Genomic DNA, 20,190 nt, shown 5'->3' on the forward strand with positions numbered 1-20,190 from the left:
TCAGCTGACAAGCTAAAGTCCATATGGTCGGATTTTCCAAAAAGCCTGGACCAGTAGCTGGCTCAGCCTCTCAGCAATCCGCTGAGAGCCTGAACCAGCCCCTTTGGTTTAAAAAAAGGGTAAGGTTGCACTTACAGTTATGCAGTTTCAAAAGAGCTTTAAAACATCGAGCCGGCCAGCTCTCGACAGCAGCACGCTGCTTCCTGGGATCTGCGTACACGTGGTGACGTCAGCATGTCGCTCCTCCCTACATACTGTTTTGAAACTGCATAACTGTAAGTGCAATCTTACCCTTTATTTAAACCAAATAAATAAGGATTTACACTATTCTAGCCATTATTGTCTTTCTATGAGGACTTATGGAATATATCTGTGCATGAGGCTTTGCATTTGGCGAGGACGCTGGGAGCATTGGCGCACCATATAGAGACCCGAGGCGGGGGAATAAGCCACAAGTTTATTTGATCTTCTGTAATAGGAGATCAATTACAGTTGGTAAGCGGCAGTATATACAGAGGTGGAGGGACTATCCTATTTTCTTTGTGCACTTTTCTTGCGGTGATTTTGTTTGCGTGCCACCTTGGAAGAATCTATTGAAGCACTATTTCCAGCATAGGACCTGTTTGGGTTACTTTTTTTCATCAAAGACACAATAAGTGACTTTTTCAGAAAATAAGAATCACTTGCAGAATTGTGCAATAGCGATTCGTGGGGAAATTCGTCATCAGACACTGCAACTGATGACAGCGATGATTCTGTGACTGAGCTCAGTGCTGCATGATCCGTACCACAGTCAATAGAGCACCAAGTTCGCACATCACTGAGTTTAGTCGCTGAATCGTCGCTGTCGTCACCTATCGCTGTTTTCTAGCTAGTCTAAAACCGCTTTTGAGGTAGAAGGATACTTTTTGGATGCCATGGATGTTCTCAAGTTTCCAGGCAGAAAAAACAGTAAAAGTGCAGGCAGGGCACTGGACAAAGCACTAGGGACAAAACTGAGGTCAAATGTTTTGATACAGTAATGTAATCCCAACAGATTACAATGTATTGTGTGTGTTATGTTTTTTTGTACTTATTTAAATTTGCTGCTGAGCTCCGCCCCCATGCGTCACGATGCTCGCACTGAACAGAGCCTGGAACACTGATACATCGGACGGAGGATCCAGCGGAGGACATTGTGGGATCCTAGGGAAAAGATAAGTAACTGTACAAGGATACTGCGGTGTAATCCTGTGTGTGGCTCGGGGGTTACCGTTTTTGGTATTGAAAATTAACCCCGAGCCACACTCGGGATTACCACCAGGGAGGTTAAAAGAAGTTAATGCAAGCCTCTCTGAAGTTGCCCCTAAGTAGTACAGGAAATTTTTTCTAAGTCGGAGCGACTTGAGTCGCTCTGATTGGAACAGTTCCATTGCACTGAATGGAGCGGGACTTGTCAGGTGGCCAAGTTGCCTGACAGGTCGCTCCAGTGTGAACTGAACCTAATAGTTTTGTTTATAAAATTTAAGTTAAAAAAAAAAAAAAAAAAAAAAAAAATCAGGAAAAGGATAATTAAATGGAGACTGTAAACTTCCTCTGCTAACATTTACCTATAAGTAAGCCTATAATAAGGCTTACCTACTGTATAGGTAGTGTAAATATCTCCTAAACGTGTACCGTTTAGGAGATATTTAAATTACATGCAGCCAGTGACATTACTGGCGTATGCGCTCTGAAGGAACGGACCTCCGAGTCCTGTGCCATGAACGGTGGCTCCTGCATGCATGCATGGGAGTGACATCATCGCGGCTCTGGGAAAATCACAGTGCCGGAGCCCACGAACCCAGAAGCAAGACAGGTGAAAATGGAAGCAGCTGCAGCGCTGACATCGTGGCGCTGGAACAGCTTCGTTTTAAGGCAAGGTTCACATAATGTGCTAGTATGTGATGCATACTAGCACATTATGACTTTACCTTGCGGGACGAAGAAAAAAAAAGTCTAGCGGTATACAACTACTTTAAACTGACTTCATCTGCAGATCGAAGTTCATTTCTTTGATCTGTAGATGAATAGACAGAAAAATACAAAATGAAAGAATGTTTCTTTTCATCTTTTTGTTTTAGCGACTGAGCTATGTTGTTGATAAAGATTGTCAGGCTGCTTTTTTTTTTTTTTGATAGCTCCAATTTCCAGGACACTTCAGCTTTCAAAGGAGAACCCCACTGACATCAGAATGAGTCACTGGTTGTTAAGGATGCGACTGCACTTCTGCACTTTTAAATTTCAGCTGTCAGCGGGCGAATCCCGCTGACAGCTGAGAGAACCGAGCCTGAAAGTATCCGTTTCAGGTATCGGAGCATTTGCACGAGTACTCTAGTTGCCATTGTTCTTCAAAATTTAGGCTGGCCATACACTGGGAGGTTTCCAAACAAACATTCTTACGAACATTTGTATAAAAAATTCTCAGGATGCCTGGAATGAACGGACTTTCCTAAATGAAAACCCCACATATTGTTAAAAATTCGGTCACTCAAGAAAAGATTCCATCCTGCTGCTTCGAATTTAGTGGGTCAATCTGACCCCACTAATGATTAGAAAATCGAACAAGTGTTCTTACAACAAAAAAATTTGGATGATATTTCACCAGCTTTAGACTACTTTAATGTAATTTCTTTACTGCTTTCTATGTCAATGCAAGAAAACCTAATAAAATCTTTGTAAAAGAATGAAGTCAACTGCATTTCAAATGCACCCGTCAATGAAATGTGATTCATTACAAATACAAGTGAATGCATTTGCCCATTGACACAGGCCCTAAATCTGGACATATGGGACTTTATGGGACAACCATTGTCGTGCACAGGGGGTGTGCCAGGGCACACCCTAATCACTGCATGTGGTGTGCTGATTCCCCCCTATTGTCTGGGCTTCCCCCCGTGTTGCGCCCCCCACAGTGCTAACTTCCCTCCTTTCCACCCCCCCAGCTTCTGCAGGGGGATGTTTCAGAATGGAGAGTGGGGGAAGGGGCTGGTAAATATGCAATTTACCGGACCCTTCCTTTTCTAAGTGTACACAGTGAACACACTCACTGTGTTCAATAATAACTGAAGCAAAGTAAATTGTTTACTATGCTTCAGTTTGTGAATAAACAGGAACACACTAAGCACAGAGTACTATGCCGTTCATTCACTGTCCAGTGCAGCTGAGGCTGCAGAGAAAGGCAAGTGTGTTTGAGCTTTGGGGCGCACACCTATGGGAACAACTGAGATTAAGGTGAACCCTTGCAATAACAGGTTACTGATTGACCTCTAGTCAGCTGAAGCTGGTCTTCAGATTTACTCCCAGGAATTATCCAGATTCTGTTTTCTTACCTTTAAAAAGTGATGAACATTCAGCTTTAAAAATGAAAACCTCTTCTATAAGAAGATACTTTGAAAACACTACGAGAACCAACAAAAAGGCTGTTTTGCTTTGGCTTTATAGTAAATCTGTGGAATATTTTGCAGCGTGATGATTACAGGTTTATCAGGAGTCAAGTATAGAAAAAGAGGTAAGTGAGCAATGTGTATATAGTATGCAGGTTTATTTTACTATCTAAAACAGCGCTAATACTTACATTTGAAGATTGCTACCTTCCCCGTTTTTCTGCCTAATTACCTCCCTCACAAAGTAGTGATAGTGCTACACTTACATACAATTTATTCAAAGAATTGCAGCCGTGACTGACAGGTGAACATCATGGAGGCTGCTTGATGTATTATTTTGTCTAAAACGCACTTTTTTTTTTTTTCTTTATAATGATGCCAGATAAATATCTTTTATGCACACACTAAAACATTTTTGAATGTCATCTTTCCGTAAAAAATAAAAAGTCATTTTCATTGGTACTTGACAGAAAAACGAGAAGTAAAATAATGAGGAATTTTCAGGCCGTGACCTTCTGTGCAAAGGATTCACTGCAGATAAAACACATCAAATATAATCAAACTCTACTCTCTTACCATTTATAATTATTGAAATCTAACATCACTTCAAATACACACACATACTACAGGTACTGTGCCTGGGGAGGAAATATTTTATTTCTGCAAATCGAATTATTCAATAAAGACCACCAACATTATGTGCGATTTCTAAAGAAGTGTGAAGAGCAGCCCCTAGTGTTACTAGCTGCTCAGCAAAGGCCATTTGTATGTTGCTGGAACAGCAATAGTAATCATAAAGGGGGGGGGGGGGGGGGGGGCAGATGTGTGAAAACACTTCGGAAAGGAAAATGGAGGTGTCAACTTCAGCAGACAAATCAGGTTTGAGCTTTCATTTCAAAACAGGAGCGCGGCACTTAATGCTTGCCAGAGCCGCTGAGTGTGTGAAGCTGGCTTTCCTTGGCTTTTAGAGCAAAGCTTAGCAAACAAAGTAGATTTAAACACTAAAATGAATAGCATTGTTTGCTAAAGCACTGTTTATTAAAGAAAATGATTTTTTTAAAATAAAATACTGTTTTCACATTTTTTTTAATCCTTTGTTGCATCTCAGCACTGCTAATTTCCTGCGGCCTCTTTGCAGCCACCCCCTGTCCCATGTACTACTGCTGACAAGACTTGTGCAGATAATCACACCAGAAGAAACACCACTGAAGGCTAAGTTCACCTTTTGCACCATGTCACATCCGTATTTAGGGTGAAAAATGTGACATGGCCCAAAAGCTTCCCCTTAAACCCCCCCCCCCCCAAGGAGCAGGGGTTCCCCTCCCCTGTAGCTGCTGTCACACTTACAGTAAATTTGGTGCAGCTGTACAGGGCTTCACATCCAACTGCATCATTCATTCACATGGATCTGTGAATAAATAAACTACAAGTCCCATCTTCCACGGTGTCAGATGGACTTGTAGTTGTCAATGGACTAAGAGTGCGGTAAATCGGCGCATTCATACACCATTGGAGTCTTCCTCCAGCTCTCCAACTGACAGCTTGTACAGAGGTACGGGCAGAGAGCTGGAGGAAGAGTCTGCAGGAGCCTGACATTGCACCCACAATTCACTGATATAGTGAGTAGAATGCCAAAAACTATGACTTCAATGATGGTCCTCCAGGAGGATCCTGTGACACTGCTAGTAACCGCTGTGTGGGAGCACTGACGGCGAACAAAAAACCCGTGATACAGAGCTATATGCAGCTGATCATTACTGCCCATACCCGATCTTCTCAAGCAGGGGATATGTGAGTACATCTTAATATCCTTGTTATCACTACACATCATGCTGAGATCATTGCGCAATGGACCTGTCTCTCTTTATTTTATATGGCATGTGAATGAGCGGAGAATTAAGTGTAAACCTCACTGGGAACAGAGAGGAGAAAAGTGACAGTGAACTTGCTATTACTACCATCATTGAAGTCATAGTTTTTGGCATTCTACTCACTATATCTGCTATCCACGCATTTATTATTGACTTTTTTCATGTTCCAATGCACAGAACTTAATTTAATTACGTATTAATTATTATTAATTAATTACGACTTATTGAATAATTGTTGCTATTGTTTTCACGTATCAATATTTGATCTATTTTAATATTTTAAGGTTTTATTTATAAGTTTATGATTATTGGTGCACAATAGATTTTAGTAGCACTGAATGCACTAAGGTTTTTTATGTAATTTTAGGTTTTATTCACTTGGATACACATTTGATGAATCACATAATTATTTATTAAGTTTTTGGTTTTTCGGATCATTGTGGTATCATATTTCACATTTTATGTCATTTAGTGTATGTTTACACAGTTTACTTATATATTTATTTGTGAGGAATTTTTAGTCACACAGAGTTATTACACTTAGATATGCACATGAGAGGTTAATATTAGCGCAATTATCCACCCATTTTTAATTTAGCACGTATCATTTATCAATTAATTGCAGCTATATTATTTGGCTATCTCTCAGCATCACTGTTTTTTGGTTATTTATTCAAGTCAGCGTTTGAGCACCCCCTTTTTCAGTTCCAAACCAGTGCCACCTTCCAGTGCCAATCCGTGCCAACCAGTGCCACCTTCCAGTGCCAATCAGTTCCACTGCCAATCAGTGCCACATGCCAGTGCCAACCAGTGCCACCTGCCAACCAGTGCCACCTGCCAGTGCCAAGTCAGTTCCAAACCAGTGCCACCTTCCAGTGCCAACCAGTGCCACCTTCCAGTGCCAACCAGTGCCACCTGCCAGTGCCAACCAGTGCCACCGCCAATCAGTGCCACCTGCCAGTGCCAACCAGTGCCACCTGCCAGTGCCATCGCCAATCAGTGCCACCTGCCAGTGCCAACCAGTGCCACCGCCAATCAGTGTCACCTGCCTCCTCCAACCAGTGCCACGCCAATCAGTGCCACCTGCCAGCGCCACGCCAATCAGTGCCACCTGCCAGTTCCAAACCAGTGCCACCTGCCAATGCCACCTTCCAGTGTCACTGCCAATCAGTGCCAACCAGTGCCACTGCCAATCAGTGCCACCTGCCAATCAGTGCCACGTGCCAGCGCCACCTGCCAGTGCCAAGTCAGTTCCAAACCAGTGCCACCTTCCAGTGCCAACCAGTGCCACTGCTAATCAGTGCCACCTGCCAGTGCCAATCAGTGCCACCTGCCAGTGCCAATCAGTGCCACCTGCCTAGGCCAACCAGTGCCACCTGCCTAGGCCAACCAGTGCCACCTGCCTAGGCCAACCAGTGCCACCTGCCACAGCCAGTGCCATCTGTACTGAGGACATCAAGTGTGTGGTAGAGTGACAGGAGCAAGCAGGGCGGAGTGGAGTGGGTGAGGTCTTTTTTTTTTAAATTGGCATCATATAATCGGCAATCGGCCGCCCCAATTTCTGAATATCGGTATCGGCATCGGCCAGAGAAAAACCCATATCAGTCGACCTCTAGTATTTACAGCTGTAAAGTGTTGGGTTATGACCTACGGTTAAGCTCGGGAACAGGGCTAGGTGTTATGTTGAGGTTTAGGGCCATAAATCAACTCTTACATTTTTGAGTGCAACACGTTTGTTTTGTTTTTTGGGTGTAGTAAATGTATAATGTGGCAAAATCTATTATTTTTTTTTTTCTCAAACAAAATGTTTTATTGAAATTGAATAAGTGTATACAGTTCCAGAGCGCATACAACAATTTACAGAGTAGAAGTCACATCTTACATATGCAATAAGATAGAAAAAAAAAAAGCACAAAGAAGGGGGCATATAATCCATTACATCGAAAGCAAAGAAAAGAAGAAAGAGAAAAAAAAAGGAAAAAAAACCTCTCATCAGAGCCATCTGTGGGCAATCCACGCTCCTTCAATGGATATTTTACTTATCATCTCCTACCGTACTGGCTAATTATGTAGTGCACATCATACATCCTATGTGTATTGAAGCTAAGAAGGACCACCTTTAGAATAAACGATCAAACACTAAATCCACTGGCGCTAGGCCTGGTACATCCAACCATTGAGCCCATAGTCTCTCATATTTTTGTGAAGCTCCCCAATGCTGGTATATAATTTTTTCCATACGGATTGTGGCCCCCATTTGTGTAATCCATTCTTGCACCGTGGGAGGACTCGTGGATTTCCAGTGCCTGAAGATAAGCAGGCGGGCCTGAAACAAGGCCCTTCTAATAGCCTGTTTAAGGATATCCTCAGTCAGTAGATCATCCACAATCCCCAGCACACATGGTTTGGGGTCCAAAGGTATCACTATTTGAAAAACTCTATTAATGGTGTTAATGACCTCGCTCCAATAGAGGTGCAATTTTGGATGAGATCTCCATGAGATCTCCATGATCTCTGGAGCATCTGGTGCAGGTAGGATCAGTGCCCAATCCCATACGGACCAATCTAGCCGGCGTGTAATGCACTCTGGAGATAATATAAAGCTGTGAGAGCTTTTGAGCAGCGTTTAACACGTGGGAACTGCCTGCAAGGCTTCCTCCCATTGTTCCTCCTCAAAAGAGCCAACATCCCGTTCCCAGTGGGATACGACTCTCAGAGGCGAGTCCCCTAGGAAAAGGTTCAGAAGCATGGTATAGCAGATATAAATCCTCTGTAAGTGGTTATGGTAAGTAGGTGGTTGAAAATGGGAGTGGGTTGCAGGTTCCAAATGTCAGAACCCCTCTGTGCATCTATCGCATGTTTAAGTTGTCTGTAATAAAAGAGCATAGAACTCGGCAATTGAAAAGCCTCTCTGAGCTCCGAGAAGGGTCTCAATTTACCGTCTCTAAGTATGTGGACTATGTGGGACACCCCGTATTGTTGCCATTTAAAGCCATAAGGTATTTTAGCTATTTCTGAATAGTGATTGTTTTCCCAGATGGGGCTATACTTGGTGAAGCCCTCCACACTCTGCAGCATCCTGACTTTGTTCCAGATTTTCTGCATAAGTGCGTAGGTTGGGAAGAGCTTATTGGATTTGTTATATTGTAGGGCTTCTAAACCATCCACTACCTCTCTCTTGGAAGTGAACCGGAGTATTTGGGCCGAAGGGTCTCTCAGGTTCATCTCCAAGCCCTCCTTGGGACCTATGACTCTAGCAATGTGTTGTACCTGGGAGGCCAAATAATAAACCCAGGGATTAGGCAATGCTAAGCCGCCATTGTCTTTAGGTCGTTGTAGCTGCTCAAGTTTAATTCTAGGGGGTTTTGAAAGCCATATAAATGAGCGGAAAAGGGAGTTGATGATTCTAAACTTTTTCAGAGTAATAACCATTGGAGAGTTGTGGAGCACATAAAGTAATTGTGGCATGAGGATCATCTTAATTAGGTTTATTCTGCCTACTTGGGACAGTTTTAATTTACTCCACACTTTGACCCGATCACAACATCTATTGATCAATGGGGTTAGGTTAAGATTAACATAGTCCAATATATGGGCTGTAATCTGTATACCCAGATATTTAAAGGATGTCGAGACTGGGATGTCCTGCATATTTTGTTGGGTTGGGGGCGGTTCACGGTCTAGCAGTAGTAGAGAGGACTTGGTCCAGTTAATAACTAGGCCTGAGTACTTCCCGAACTGTCTAATTACTCTCATTACTTCTGTCAGTGAGTTAGATGTATCACCAAGCAGCAGCATGGTGTCATCTGCATACATGATAACCTTCTCCTGAATGTCTCCATATCTAAAACCCTGTATCAAGGGATTAGCTCGTATCGTAGCCGCTAGGGGCTCAATGGCCATGGCAAACAGGAGGGGAGACAGGGGGGCACCCCTGTCTCGTACCTCTGTATAGTTTAAAGGGTGATGAAATCCTTCCTCCTTCTCTAATGGCTGCTATAGGAGACGAATAGAGTAGCCGCACCCACTTAATAAAGCCCTCCCCAATTCCAAATTTTCGCATCACTGCCCATAGATAGTCCCACTCGACGCTATCAAACGCCTTGTGGGCGTCCAGTGACAGCAACGCTCTATCTCCCCTATTGTCTGCCTGGGATTGGATATTAAGAAAGAGTCTGCGAAGGTTTATCGCAGTCGACTTTTGGGGCATAAACCCGGATTGATCCGAGTGGATTATACTGGATATGACTTTATTCATGCGAATTGCCAATGCTTTAGCTAATATCTTTACATCAGTTTGTAGAAGAGATATAGGGCGGTATGACCCCGGGTCGAGAGGGTCCTTATTGGGTTTTAGTATCAAAACTATATTTGCTCTAGTCATTGATTGAGGGAGGCTGCCACTCTGTTTCGCTGCATTAAATACCTGCAATAGGCGTGGAAGTATATGTTCGCCATATTGTTTGTATACCTCGATGGGGAGTCCATCGTCACCCGGAGCCTTGGAGCAAAATCTATTATTACAACAAATTGGCACTTGTCCACACACCTCCACGATTAAGCCCCTATTGGGCGAAATATTTTGTAGGAGATTCTCCCATGAGTAGAAGACCAAGCTGATTTCCAAAGTGAACAAAGTCCTTTCTTGTATTAAAAGAGGTATGGACTCCAGAGAGAGAGATGTAATTTTGCCCCTGTATAGATCATTCGTAAGACCTCATCTGGAATATGCAGTTCAGTTTTGGGCACCAGTTCTCAAAAAGGATATCTGGGAACTGGAGAAAGTGCAGAGAAGGGCAACCAAACTGATAGGAGGCATGTAGGAGCTCAGCTATGAGGAGAGATTAGAGGAACTGAATTTATTCTCTCTTGAAAAGAGGAGATTAAGAGGGGATAAGATCATCATGTATAAATACATAAGGGATCCATATAGTGAACTTGGTGTTGAGTTATTCACTTTACTGTCAACACTGAGGACAAGAGGGCACTCTTTACGTCTAGACTAAAAGAGATTTCATCTCCGAATAAGGAAAGGTTTCTTCACAGTAAGAGCTGTGAAAATGTGGCATAGTCTCCCTCCAGAGGTGGTTCTGGCAAGCTCAGTAGATTGCCTTAAGAAAGGCCTGGATTATTTCCTAAATGTACAAAATATAACTGGGTACTAACATTTATAGGTAAAGTTGATCCAGGGAAAATCCCATTGCCTCTCTGGGATCAGGAAGGAATCTTTTCCCTTGCTGTAGCAAATTGGATCCTGCTTTTCTGTTTTGTTTTTTTTTTCGCCTTCCTCTGGATCAACTGTGGGTATAGGATTGGGTATATGGGATTGTACGATATTCATTTATTTTATGGTTGAACTAAATGGACTTGTGTCTTTTTTCAACCTGACTAACTATGTAACTCATCTTTTTATTAAGAGGAGCTCACTATATCCTAAAGCAGTGTGCAGACCATTTTGTTGTAGTCCTTGATGTGTCTGACGAGCCACTATTCAACCCTGCAAACGTTGTGGCCAGTTGGCTGGGATAACAGAATGGGACATTTGAGCGGTATCAATTTTATTTGGTTTAAAATCTATTATTGCCAAAAACTGACATTCTAGGATTCCTGAAGGTTAAGACTAATTGACCAAAATCAGAAAAAAGAAGGGCTCATTCACTCCAAACCATGTGTTTTCATGCACTTAGGAGTGTTGTGTTAGGCAGCTCATTAATGGAGAAAAAAAATAGGTCCTGCACATTTTTTTTAAAATACAGCACACTGCAACACAGAGCATTTACATCTATACAATGTAGTATGTAGTAGAGCACTGTATATACGTATGTGAGTTGGGTGCAATGAGATTTGCATTGTTGTGCACATACAGTAAACAGACAGTATGACATCTGCAGACAATGCAAATCTCTCTCTCTGTCATTGATGGAAATTGCTAAAAAGCAAATAGAGATGTGCTGTAAACTCATGTTATAATTATTTATTATACAGTATTTTTTAAAGGAGTCAACCAAATCATTTCACTACTTATAGTGGCATTACAGAAAACCAGTATTCAGGACCTAATAGGAGAGTATTAAAAGTGGATTTAAACCTGATTCATGAAATTTGACCTGGACACATATCTGTAGTGATTACCTTTCTCTCTCCAAAGCACTGTGTCCAGTGTATTTCTGCTATTTGGAACTGTTTGTTTCTCTGTTAACAGCATGATAACCTCTGACAAGTTCTCCTACAACCGAGATAAAACCAGCCTGATATTTGTGTCAGGTTGGGTGCTATAAATAGATTAGCAGGGAGCTGGTCTATTCACAGCACAGCTCTGCACATTCCTTTCTTCCTCTGCCTATGTGGATGGGGGAGGATGTGCCTTCTCTCCAATCAGCACTCACACAGTGTATTCCAAGACTCCCCTCCTACTGCCGAATGAGGAAGTAAAAATTCTAACACAATGTTAGAATTCTAAAGAATACAGAAAGATGAAGACAGCAGATATACATGTAAAACTTATGTAGAGGGATTTGTTTCATCTCTGTGTATCATCTGAGGCTGTTCACTTCACTGGGTATATGTGAGGGTTTACATCCACTTTAATGGATTTCAGTCTTGCCATATAAAAATGGCTGCTGGCAGCAGTAATAGCTGTAGTCTTTCAGGCAGTTGGCTGAGACAACAAGTGAATGATGTCTCCTTCAGAACGCCCAATATGTGCTGTACCAGAGGGGCTTAGTATTCATTTATTTTCAGTCAATGATTTTATCCCTCTAAGGAAACGGTTACTCTTCAAAGACAACAATACAGAAAAACCTATCACAGGCCACAATACTTGAGCATATAAAATCATTTGGCCTAAGAAGAATATATGACTGTATATGTCAGGCACTCAGGATGCATTTAATACAGGAACTGTAATTATGGGTTCTGTTGTTGGTATATAGTTGTATATTGCATTGTGGTTGGAACCCTGTCTTGCTCTGTTGATATCTCTTTATAGATGTCCTCTGTATTGTCTGTTTAAAAATTATAATAAAATCTTTATGGGAAAAAAAATCATTTGGCCTAATAGCCTAGAAATATATTATCCCCAGGCAGATATATTATCTCCAAGCAGATAAAAAAAAAAAAAAAATGATCCCTTGCAGTGGGGCTGTGCCCGCAGTTCGAAGGTTAAGAGCGCCTTTTGGACAGGGGAGAGGAAAACCAATTATGTACCCAATCCTCAGCTACCCCAGTTGGAGGCGCTCCCCCACAATTTAGTGGTGCTGGGGGGGGGGGGGGGGTTGCAGAAGCTGCAGGGACTGGTCTAGCTGTGGAGGTGGAGCGGAGAATCGGGTAAGTATTTCTCCTGTTAGTGTTTCGCTACATATAAATAATTAACCCTTGCAACAGATAACAAATAAAGTAAACCACAAAGAAAAACAGGTGAAGAGGGGTATTCAGGAGTAATCCTTGAGCACACAAGCCAAAAAGGAAAGTGTGGTACTTGTTTATTTCAGTGTTTGAGAAAAGCTGGGAAGCTGGGAAGCTGGAAATCGTGATAGAGCAAGCAAGTAAAACATGCTGCAGACAAAAATCAGAATTAAGATCTGTTGATGGTGAGGTCTGATATAAAAATATATTCTATGGAACAGCATTAACGTCTATACATTAGCAACATCTCATACATTTCATTAAACTGAGCCACCACCTTTACACCCTAAACATTCTCCCCATGTGTTTATTTATACATTGCATTCAGATAGATCCTACCTTACAATGCCGTCAGAGGATTGGAATCATTTTCTTTCTACAAGTTTTTCTGTTCTGGTGTTATGTGGATAAGAACAATCTTTAGATGTACCTGCATGCAACACTTCTTATCTGCAATGTGCTTGGCTGGCTGTTAGCAGTTACGGTCAGGTTATTATGATTCCACTGGCCATTTACACTCACCGGCCACTTTATTATTAGGTACACCTGTTCAATCGCTTGGTAACACAAATTGCTAATCAGCCAATCACATGGCAGCAACTCAATGCATTTAGGAATCTAGATGTGGTGAAGACAACTTGCTGAAGTTCAAACTGAGCATCAGAATGAGGAAGAAAGGGGATTTAAGTGACTTTGAACATGGCATGGTTGTTGGTGCTAGATAGGTTGGTCTGTGCATTTCAAAAACTGCTGATCTACTGGAATTTTCACGCACAACGATCTCTAGCATTTACAGAGAATGGTCCGAGAAAGAGTAAATATGCACTGAACGCAAGTTGTGTGGATGTCAGAGGGCAATAGGCAGACTGGTCCGCGATGATAGAAAGACAACAGTAACTCAAATAATCACTCGTTACAACCAAGGTATGCAGCACACCATCTCTAAATGCACAACACATCGAACCTTGAAGCAGATGGGCTACAGCAGCAGACGGCCATACCAGGTGCCACTCCTGTCAGCTAAAAACAGGAAACTGAGGCTACAATTGGCACAGGCTCACCAAAATTAGACAAAAGGGGATTGGAAAAACGTTGCCTGGTCTCAATTTCAGCTACGACATTCAGATGGTAGGGTCAGAATTTGGCATAAATAACATGAAAGCATGGATCCATCCTGCCTTGTATCAACGGTTCAGGCTGGTGGTGGTGTAATGGGTGTGGGGGATATTTTCTTGGCACACTTTGGGCCCCTTAGTACCAATTGAGCATTGTTTAAATGCTACGGTCTACCTGAGTATTGCTACTGACCATGCTCATCCCACTATGACTACAGTGTACCCATCTTCTGATGGCTACTTCCAGCAAAATAATGCACCATGTCATAAAGCTCAAAACTTCTCAAACTGGTTTCTTGACATGACAATGAGGTCACTGTACTCCAATGGCCTCCACAGTCACCAGATCTCAATCCAATAGAGCACCTTTGGGATGTGGTGAAATGGGAGAATTGTATCATGGATGTGCAGCCCACAAATCTGCAGAAACTGCGTGACGCCATCATGTCAATCTTTGAGGAATGTTTCCAACACCTTGTTGAATCTATACAACAAAGAATTAAGGCAGTTCTGAAGGCAAAAGAGGGTCTAACCTGGTACTAGAAATGTTTACCTAATAAAAAGTCCAGTGAGTGTATACCCTGAGATTCACCAGTGTAGAGATCACCCAAAGAGCACTGATATTGAAACAGTGAGCAGTACCAACACAAAGGACAGTGATTAGGTTTCTCCTCCTCAGGACTATTAAGTTGGGTGTTTGTGAAAGTCTAATGATGCCCACGGACAAAGCAACCATCATTGGATTAAGCCAAACTCAGCAGCATTGGGAAATGATCATTTAATGTCTACAGGTATCCCTTAAAATGTACTTTAAATGTGTCTAATATTCTTGCAGCAAATATTGCCTTTCCTACCTTTGTTGTCCAGAGCTTCACTGTCCAATCAAAGGAAGATGTGACAAACAAGTGGGAAAAGTCCACGGCTCCCACGGCAGAGTGGCAGTGGATGCCTGTAATTGGTCCTTGGTGGCCTTCAAACATTTCACTTATTCCTGCTTTACTATAAAATCGATAAAAAAAAAAAAACAGGGTTAAGAAAGGTTCATTTTATATTTACAAAAAAATTTAAAAATGTTAGCAATATACAGTACAGTGGAACCTCAGATTACGAGCATAATCCGTTCCAGGAGTATGCTTGTAATCCAATGTACTCGCATATCAAAGCGAGTTTTCCCATTGAAGTCAATGGAAACGAAAATAATTTGTTCCGCAATGACTTCAATGGGATGCAATACCGTATGCGGCCAGAGGCGGGGGACGCCGGAGAGCCTCGGAAAAGGCCCGAGGGACACTTCGGCTGACCTCGGCAAACCTTGGAAGGACTCCATTCACGGGGTTTGCCGAGGTCAGCCGAACTGTCCTCGGGCCCTTCCGTGTATTGCCAATCTGCGACTTTCGGCTCTGCTCGGCTCTGGCGCCCCCCCACCTCAGGCCAAAAGCGGTACTGCACAGCACTTTTGGCCTGAATCCTGCTCGTTTTGCGAGACAACACTCGCAAACCGGGTTAGGATTTTTAGAAAAACAGTGCTCGGTTTGCGAAACGCTCGTTAATCGCGTTACTTGCAAACCGGGGTTTCACTGTATATTGAATGCTGGGGGCCCCCGTTGTACTGAGTGTTGTGTGTGTATATTATGTGAAATTTGCAAAACATACATTTCATCATACATTCAACTTTAAAGGATAAGTTCACCTTTTGTAAATAAAAAAAAAAAATCAGAATAATAAATGCTTTTTTTTTTTTGCATTGTATCCTGTAAAGCATTGCGCCATCGATCAGAAGATTATGGGTGCAATGCCTGGATCCTGCGGACTCTGTACAGTACACTGTCTGCCGTACCTCCGATATGGGCAGGTAAAAAAAATGAATGAACTACAAGAGCACTCACCAGCGCCCTCACAGTTCATTGAGAACTATAAGCCGCATGGCTGACAGAACTCGTAAACTATTCATTCACAAGAAACTGACGTGGCTGCGTGGGCAAGATCCCCTGCCCACTGTCACAAAGTGGGGAGTGACACTTAACATGCCCCTAAAGGTGAAGTTAGCCATTTGAGCAGTACTGACAAAATGCCTTAGAAGCCCTGACTGGCCATCAAGGTGCTTCAAGTCTCTCTGCTAGTATGTTTGTGGCTAAATGTGTCTTTAAAGAGTTAGCTCACCATTACAGAAAAAATTGAAAGGTGAACTAACACATACACCCACCCAGTCCACCCCCGAGTCCCCGCTGTACTCCCCTGAGTGCTGAGCCGTCAGTGCCCACACAGCTGGAGCAGCGGGTCAGGCATTTCAAATCCCTATCATTTTGATTGGTCAGCACTGGCCCAGAGCATCGCTCTTATCTGTCCTGGAAGCACTGCACAGAACAGGGAGAAAAGTGGGGATTTCAAATACCGGAACCGCGACACTGGCTGCGTGGGCACTGAAAGCTCAGCACTCAGTTGTGTACAGCGTGGACTGGGACAGAAAGATTGCAGCCTCTTACCTGCATATATAAGATAGCAAGAAAAGCATACAGGAAATTAAAGTATAACCAACTTGTGCCTGGGTTGTTGCCAATGATGGTTACTTAGCACTGTTGCCTGGAGTCCCCCCTTTTTAACTAATATTTTTAACAAAGTTGTGAAAAAAAAAAAAAAGTGAAGCGAGAATGAACCAGAGCTCAAAAGAAAAGATGCTGTGTAGAGAGCAGGTCACTTGGCTGCTTTTTTGTCCTTCCTAAATGGGGCAATTTCCTTAGACATTAATCCCTAGAGTTCACGCTGATGGGTCTAAGTGCCATTAGAGAGACCTCTTTCACGTCTGCTGTTTCAAGATGCATTGAAGATTTTATCTTACCTTCCATGGCGACATGCTGTGTACACTGAGCCTTCTTCACTTCCCACTACAAAGTTGTTGACATCTCCCACAGGGAAGGACATACAGGTGACAGCGACTGCCTTCGATTGCTTGTGAACCAGCTCCATGCTGTCCTGGAAAGAAGGGACAGACATGCAATTAGAGGAGCTGTATTACCATTATCGGCAATAAATAGCTTGATTCATAAAAGCTCATTTAATACAAAGAGAAGTTAAGAAAGATTTTTTACAGCAAAGCAGAATGATCAACATTAACGTGGTCCAGTTACCTGTGGTTGAGACAACATATCCAAGCTCCAAGAACAGATCTTTCCGTCTGTAGATATACTGATCAGATTGTGAGCGTTCTGTGTGCCAACCACATTTACACAGTAGACCGGGTGCTGAAATAAACACAATAAAAACTCATCTCATTCACACAGTAACAAATGCGAACACTGCATACTAGATCTCTTTAATGGTGCTGTAATCTTATACAAATATCATTTTTGGTCAAATCTCCCTCAAATTGCTTTTTTTCCCAGAGAATCTTTGAAATTAAACGATGCAAGAACGCAGCATGAGACCATTTTTTTTTTAATTTAAAAGATATTGTGCTAGGGGCATATTTATAGAGCAATAAATGCGATACTCAGCAAAAATTAATTGCAGGTAAAATCAATGTCTTTTAAAACATGCCCCAGAAAAATGCATTTGCAGTGAATATTTAGTGAAAGTCACATTTACGGTTTTATAAACTATACCCTAGGTGTGGCCCTGTTTGTGGTCACAATATCCTGTATATGGCATGCAATATCAGAATTAGAAATCTTTGTATAATGAACTTCAGATTTACAAAAACTATGTAATATGAGAACATACCGAAACGATTCAATTAAATTGTATCCAATCAGGCAGGCCCTTACATTGCTAGCTGTTGGTAGATGTACAGCCAGACTGTACTGTGTATTAGGAGCTTTACAAACAAAGTAGAACTATAGGCAAAACTTTTTTTTTTTTCCATTTTGGATAGAGTAAGGGAGGGTGTAAAACCCCGTCAGAATTTTTTATTTTTTTTTGCCATCTGTGTCCCATTGTGGAGATTTCCCTTAATTTCCTTGAGGGCAGGGACGGATGTGAATGTACAATGTATATGTAAAGCGCTGCGTAAATTGAAGGCACTATATGGCATCTTGCACATGGTACTCCTGTTTGGGCATCTACTTTTTAAGACTTTTTTTGTATGTATTTGCACATATGTGTTCACGCAATTTCGTGAAAACTTCTCACATTCTTGTTCTGCACGATATGTAAATGAAAATTTACACACATTTGTGCGTATTTACACGCTTTTTCAAGCTGCAGTGTGCAAGAGGTCTATAAGTACCTGGAATAAATAAATGTCCTGTCCCATAGCCAAACAGGAAGTGAGAAGAAATCCTTGTAAATTTAAGGAATTCTTTGGGGGCCCTCAGGTCAGAACTAGTGTCCCCATTGGAAGATTTCACCTCCATTACTTTTCTGGGGACAACCCAAAATTTTCAATGAAAATAGTAAACAGGACAGATAGAGAGGGTGAAGCTCCTCAACAGGGGTACAGCCAGCAAAAAAAAAATGACAGGTGTTCTAATCCCTCTCCACTCTATCCAAAACTAAAAAAAACAAAAAAAAACAAAAAAAAAAAAACACAAAAAAACAGCAGGTCAATCGAAAGAAAGAAGGATTTCCCCATCCACACATTCAAGATAGATGGGGGAATTCTTCCCGCTGTGGTACTGTATTCTGACAGCAGGGAACCTTCCTCGCCGTCAAAATACAACGATCAACGTTGCTGGCTATAGCCAGCAGCTCATTCAGGCTGGTTGTACGCAAGTCAGTTGATAGATCGACCTGTGTACAAATCAGCATGCCCACACATGGATTGAAGTTCAGCTGCACCCTTTTGAACCGGCCGAATTTCGATCCATGTAAGGCCGGGGTTTACGCAGAGTTTACCCCATGCCATCATTACAGTGATACAGGGCAATGGACCACTAAACTCACAAATCAGGATTACACTTTTGAAATGTTATCAGTGAACTCTGCCTATCTATACACTTTTGCTTATGCATTTTTCATTAAGGACCCCATGCACACTGGACATTATAAAAAAAGCCAGTAACATTAGCTGTAGAAAGCAGTAGCTGTAGAGTGAGTTTTTCAGTGTTTTTTGGCGATTTTAGCAAAACTATACTCCCATAAAAGCTTATGGCTCAAAAACGCTGATGAACGCAGAATAGCTGCATTTTTTGGCATTTTTAAGCGGTTTTCAGCTTTTTTCAGAGTTAGAGCGTTTTTCCAGCTAAAAAACTCCTCTCAAAACCCACTAGTTCTGGGGGGGGGTTTCCAGCTAGAAAACACCCCTGCCAAAAACTGCTGATAACAGCCTATGTCTGCATGGACACATAGGATAGCATGCTTGGGAGTTTATTGACTGCAGAAAAAAAAAAAACATCTGAAGCCAAAAAACAGCAGCTGTAAAAACGTCCAGTGTGCATGAGGCCTAATGCTCATAAAGTGTCTGGATCTGTAACAGGTTTTCTTTAACCACTTCAGCTCCAGAAGAATTTACCCCCTAATGACCAGAGCATTTTTTGCGATACGGCACTGCATCGTTTTAACTGACAATTGCGTGGTCGTGCGACGTTGTACCCAAACAAAATTGACGTCCTTTTTTTCCAACAAATAGAGCTTTCTTTCGGTGGTATTTGATCACCTCAGCGGTTTTTATTTTTTGCGCTATAAACAAAAAAAGACCGACAATTTTGAAAAAAAAAAAAAAAAAAAACCCAATGTATTTTTTACTTTTTCCTATAATAAATTTCCCCAAGAAATATATATGTGTAAAAAAAAAAACTAATTTCTTCTCTAGTTTAGGCCGATATATATTCTTCTACTTATTTTTGGAAAAAACAAAACAAAAAACGCAATAAGCGTAAATTGATTGGTTTGCGCAAAAGGTATAGCGTCTACAAAATAGGGGATAGATTTATGGCATTTTTATTAAAATTTTTTATATTTTTTATTAGTAATGGCGGCGATCTGTGATTTTTATTGTGACTGCGACATTGCGGTGGACAGATCGGACACTTTTGACATTTATACAACGATCAGAGCTAAAAATAGCCATGGATTACTGTATGTCACCGGCAGGGAAGGGGTTAAACAATAAGGGGAGATCAAGGGGTTAAGTGTGTTTTAACTGTAGGGGGGATGGGATCATTAGAACATGACAGATCACTGGGAGCAGTAGATCCCTCTCATGTCACTAGGCAGAACAGGGAAATGCCTTGTTTATCACCCCATTCTGCCTCTCCGTGTCATGGGCCGCTGGCGGACATCGAGTCCATGGGCATGCTTCTGCGGCGCACGCTAACCTGCGATGACAGAGGGACGTACGGGTACGCCCATTTGCGCAGCCGTGCCATCCTGCCGACGTACATCGCCGTGCAGTGGACGGCAAGCGGTTAAAATTATCCCAGGGCGAAGTCAAGATGACGTAGTAGGAAGATTTTGTCACAA

General features: G+C 42.1%; 1 protein-coding gene across 13 annotated transcripts in view; it reads right to left on the reverse strand.

Moving 5' to 3' along the window:
* The window catches only part of DYNC1I2 (dynein cytoplasmic 1 intermediate chain 2), a 201,492-nt gene that overhangs the window by 5,364 nt on the left and 175,938 nt on the right, over window positions 1–20,190 (reverse strand). For all 13 annotated transcript variants that reach the window (XM_073633899.1, XM_073633903.1, XM_073633900.1 and 10 more), the window contains 3 exons: window positions 16,920–17,033; window positions 16,631–16,764; window positions 14,649–14,793 (listed from right to left, as the gene is read on the reverse strand). In XM_073633899.1, coding sequence (XP_073490000.1) covers window positions 14,649–14,793; window positions 16,631–16,764; window positions 16,920–17,033 — 393 coding nt within the window. The remainder of the gene's footprint in view (window positions 1–14,648; window positions 14,794–16,630; window positions 16,765–16,919; window positions 17,034–20,190) is intronic.

Source organism: Aquarana catesbeiana, linkage group LG06 (assembly GCF_042186555.1).
Source record: "Aquarana catesbeiana isolate 2022-GZ linkage group LG06, ASM4218655v1, whole genome shotgun sequence".
Taxonomy (NCBI): Eukaryota; Metazoa; Chordata; class Amphibia; order Anura; family Ranidae; genus Aquarana; species Aquarana catesbeiana.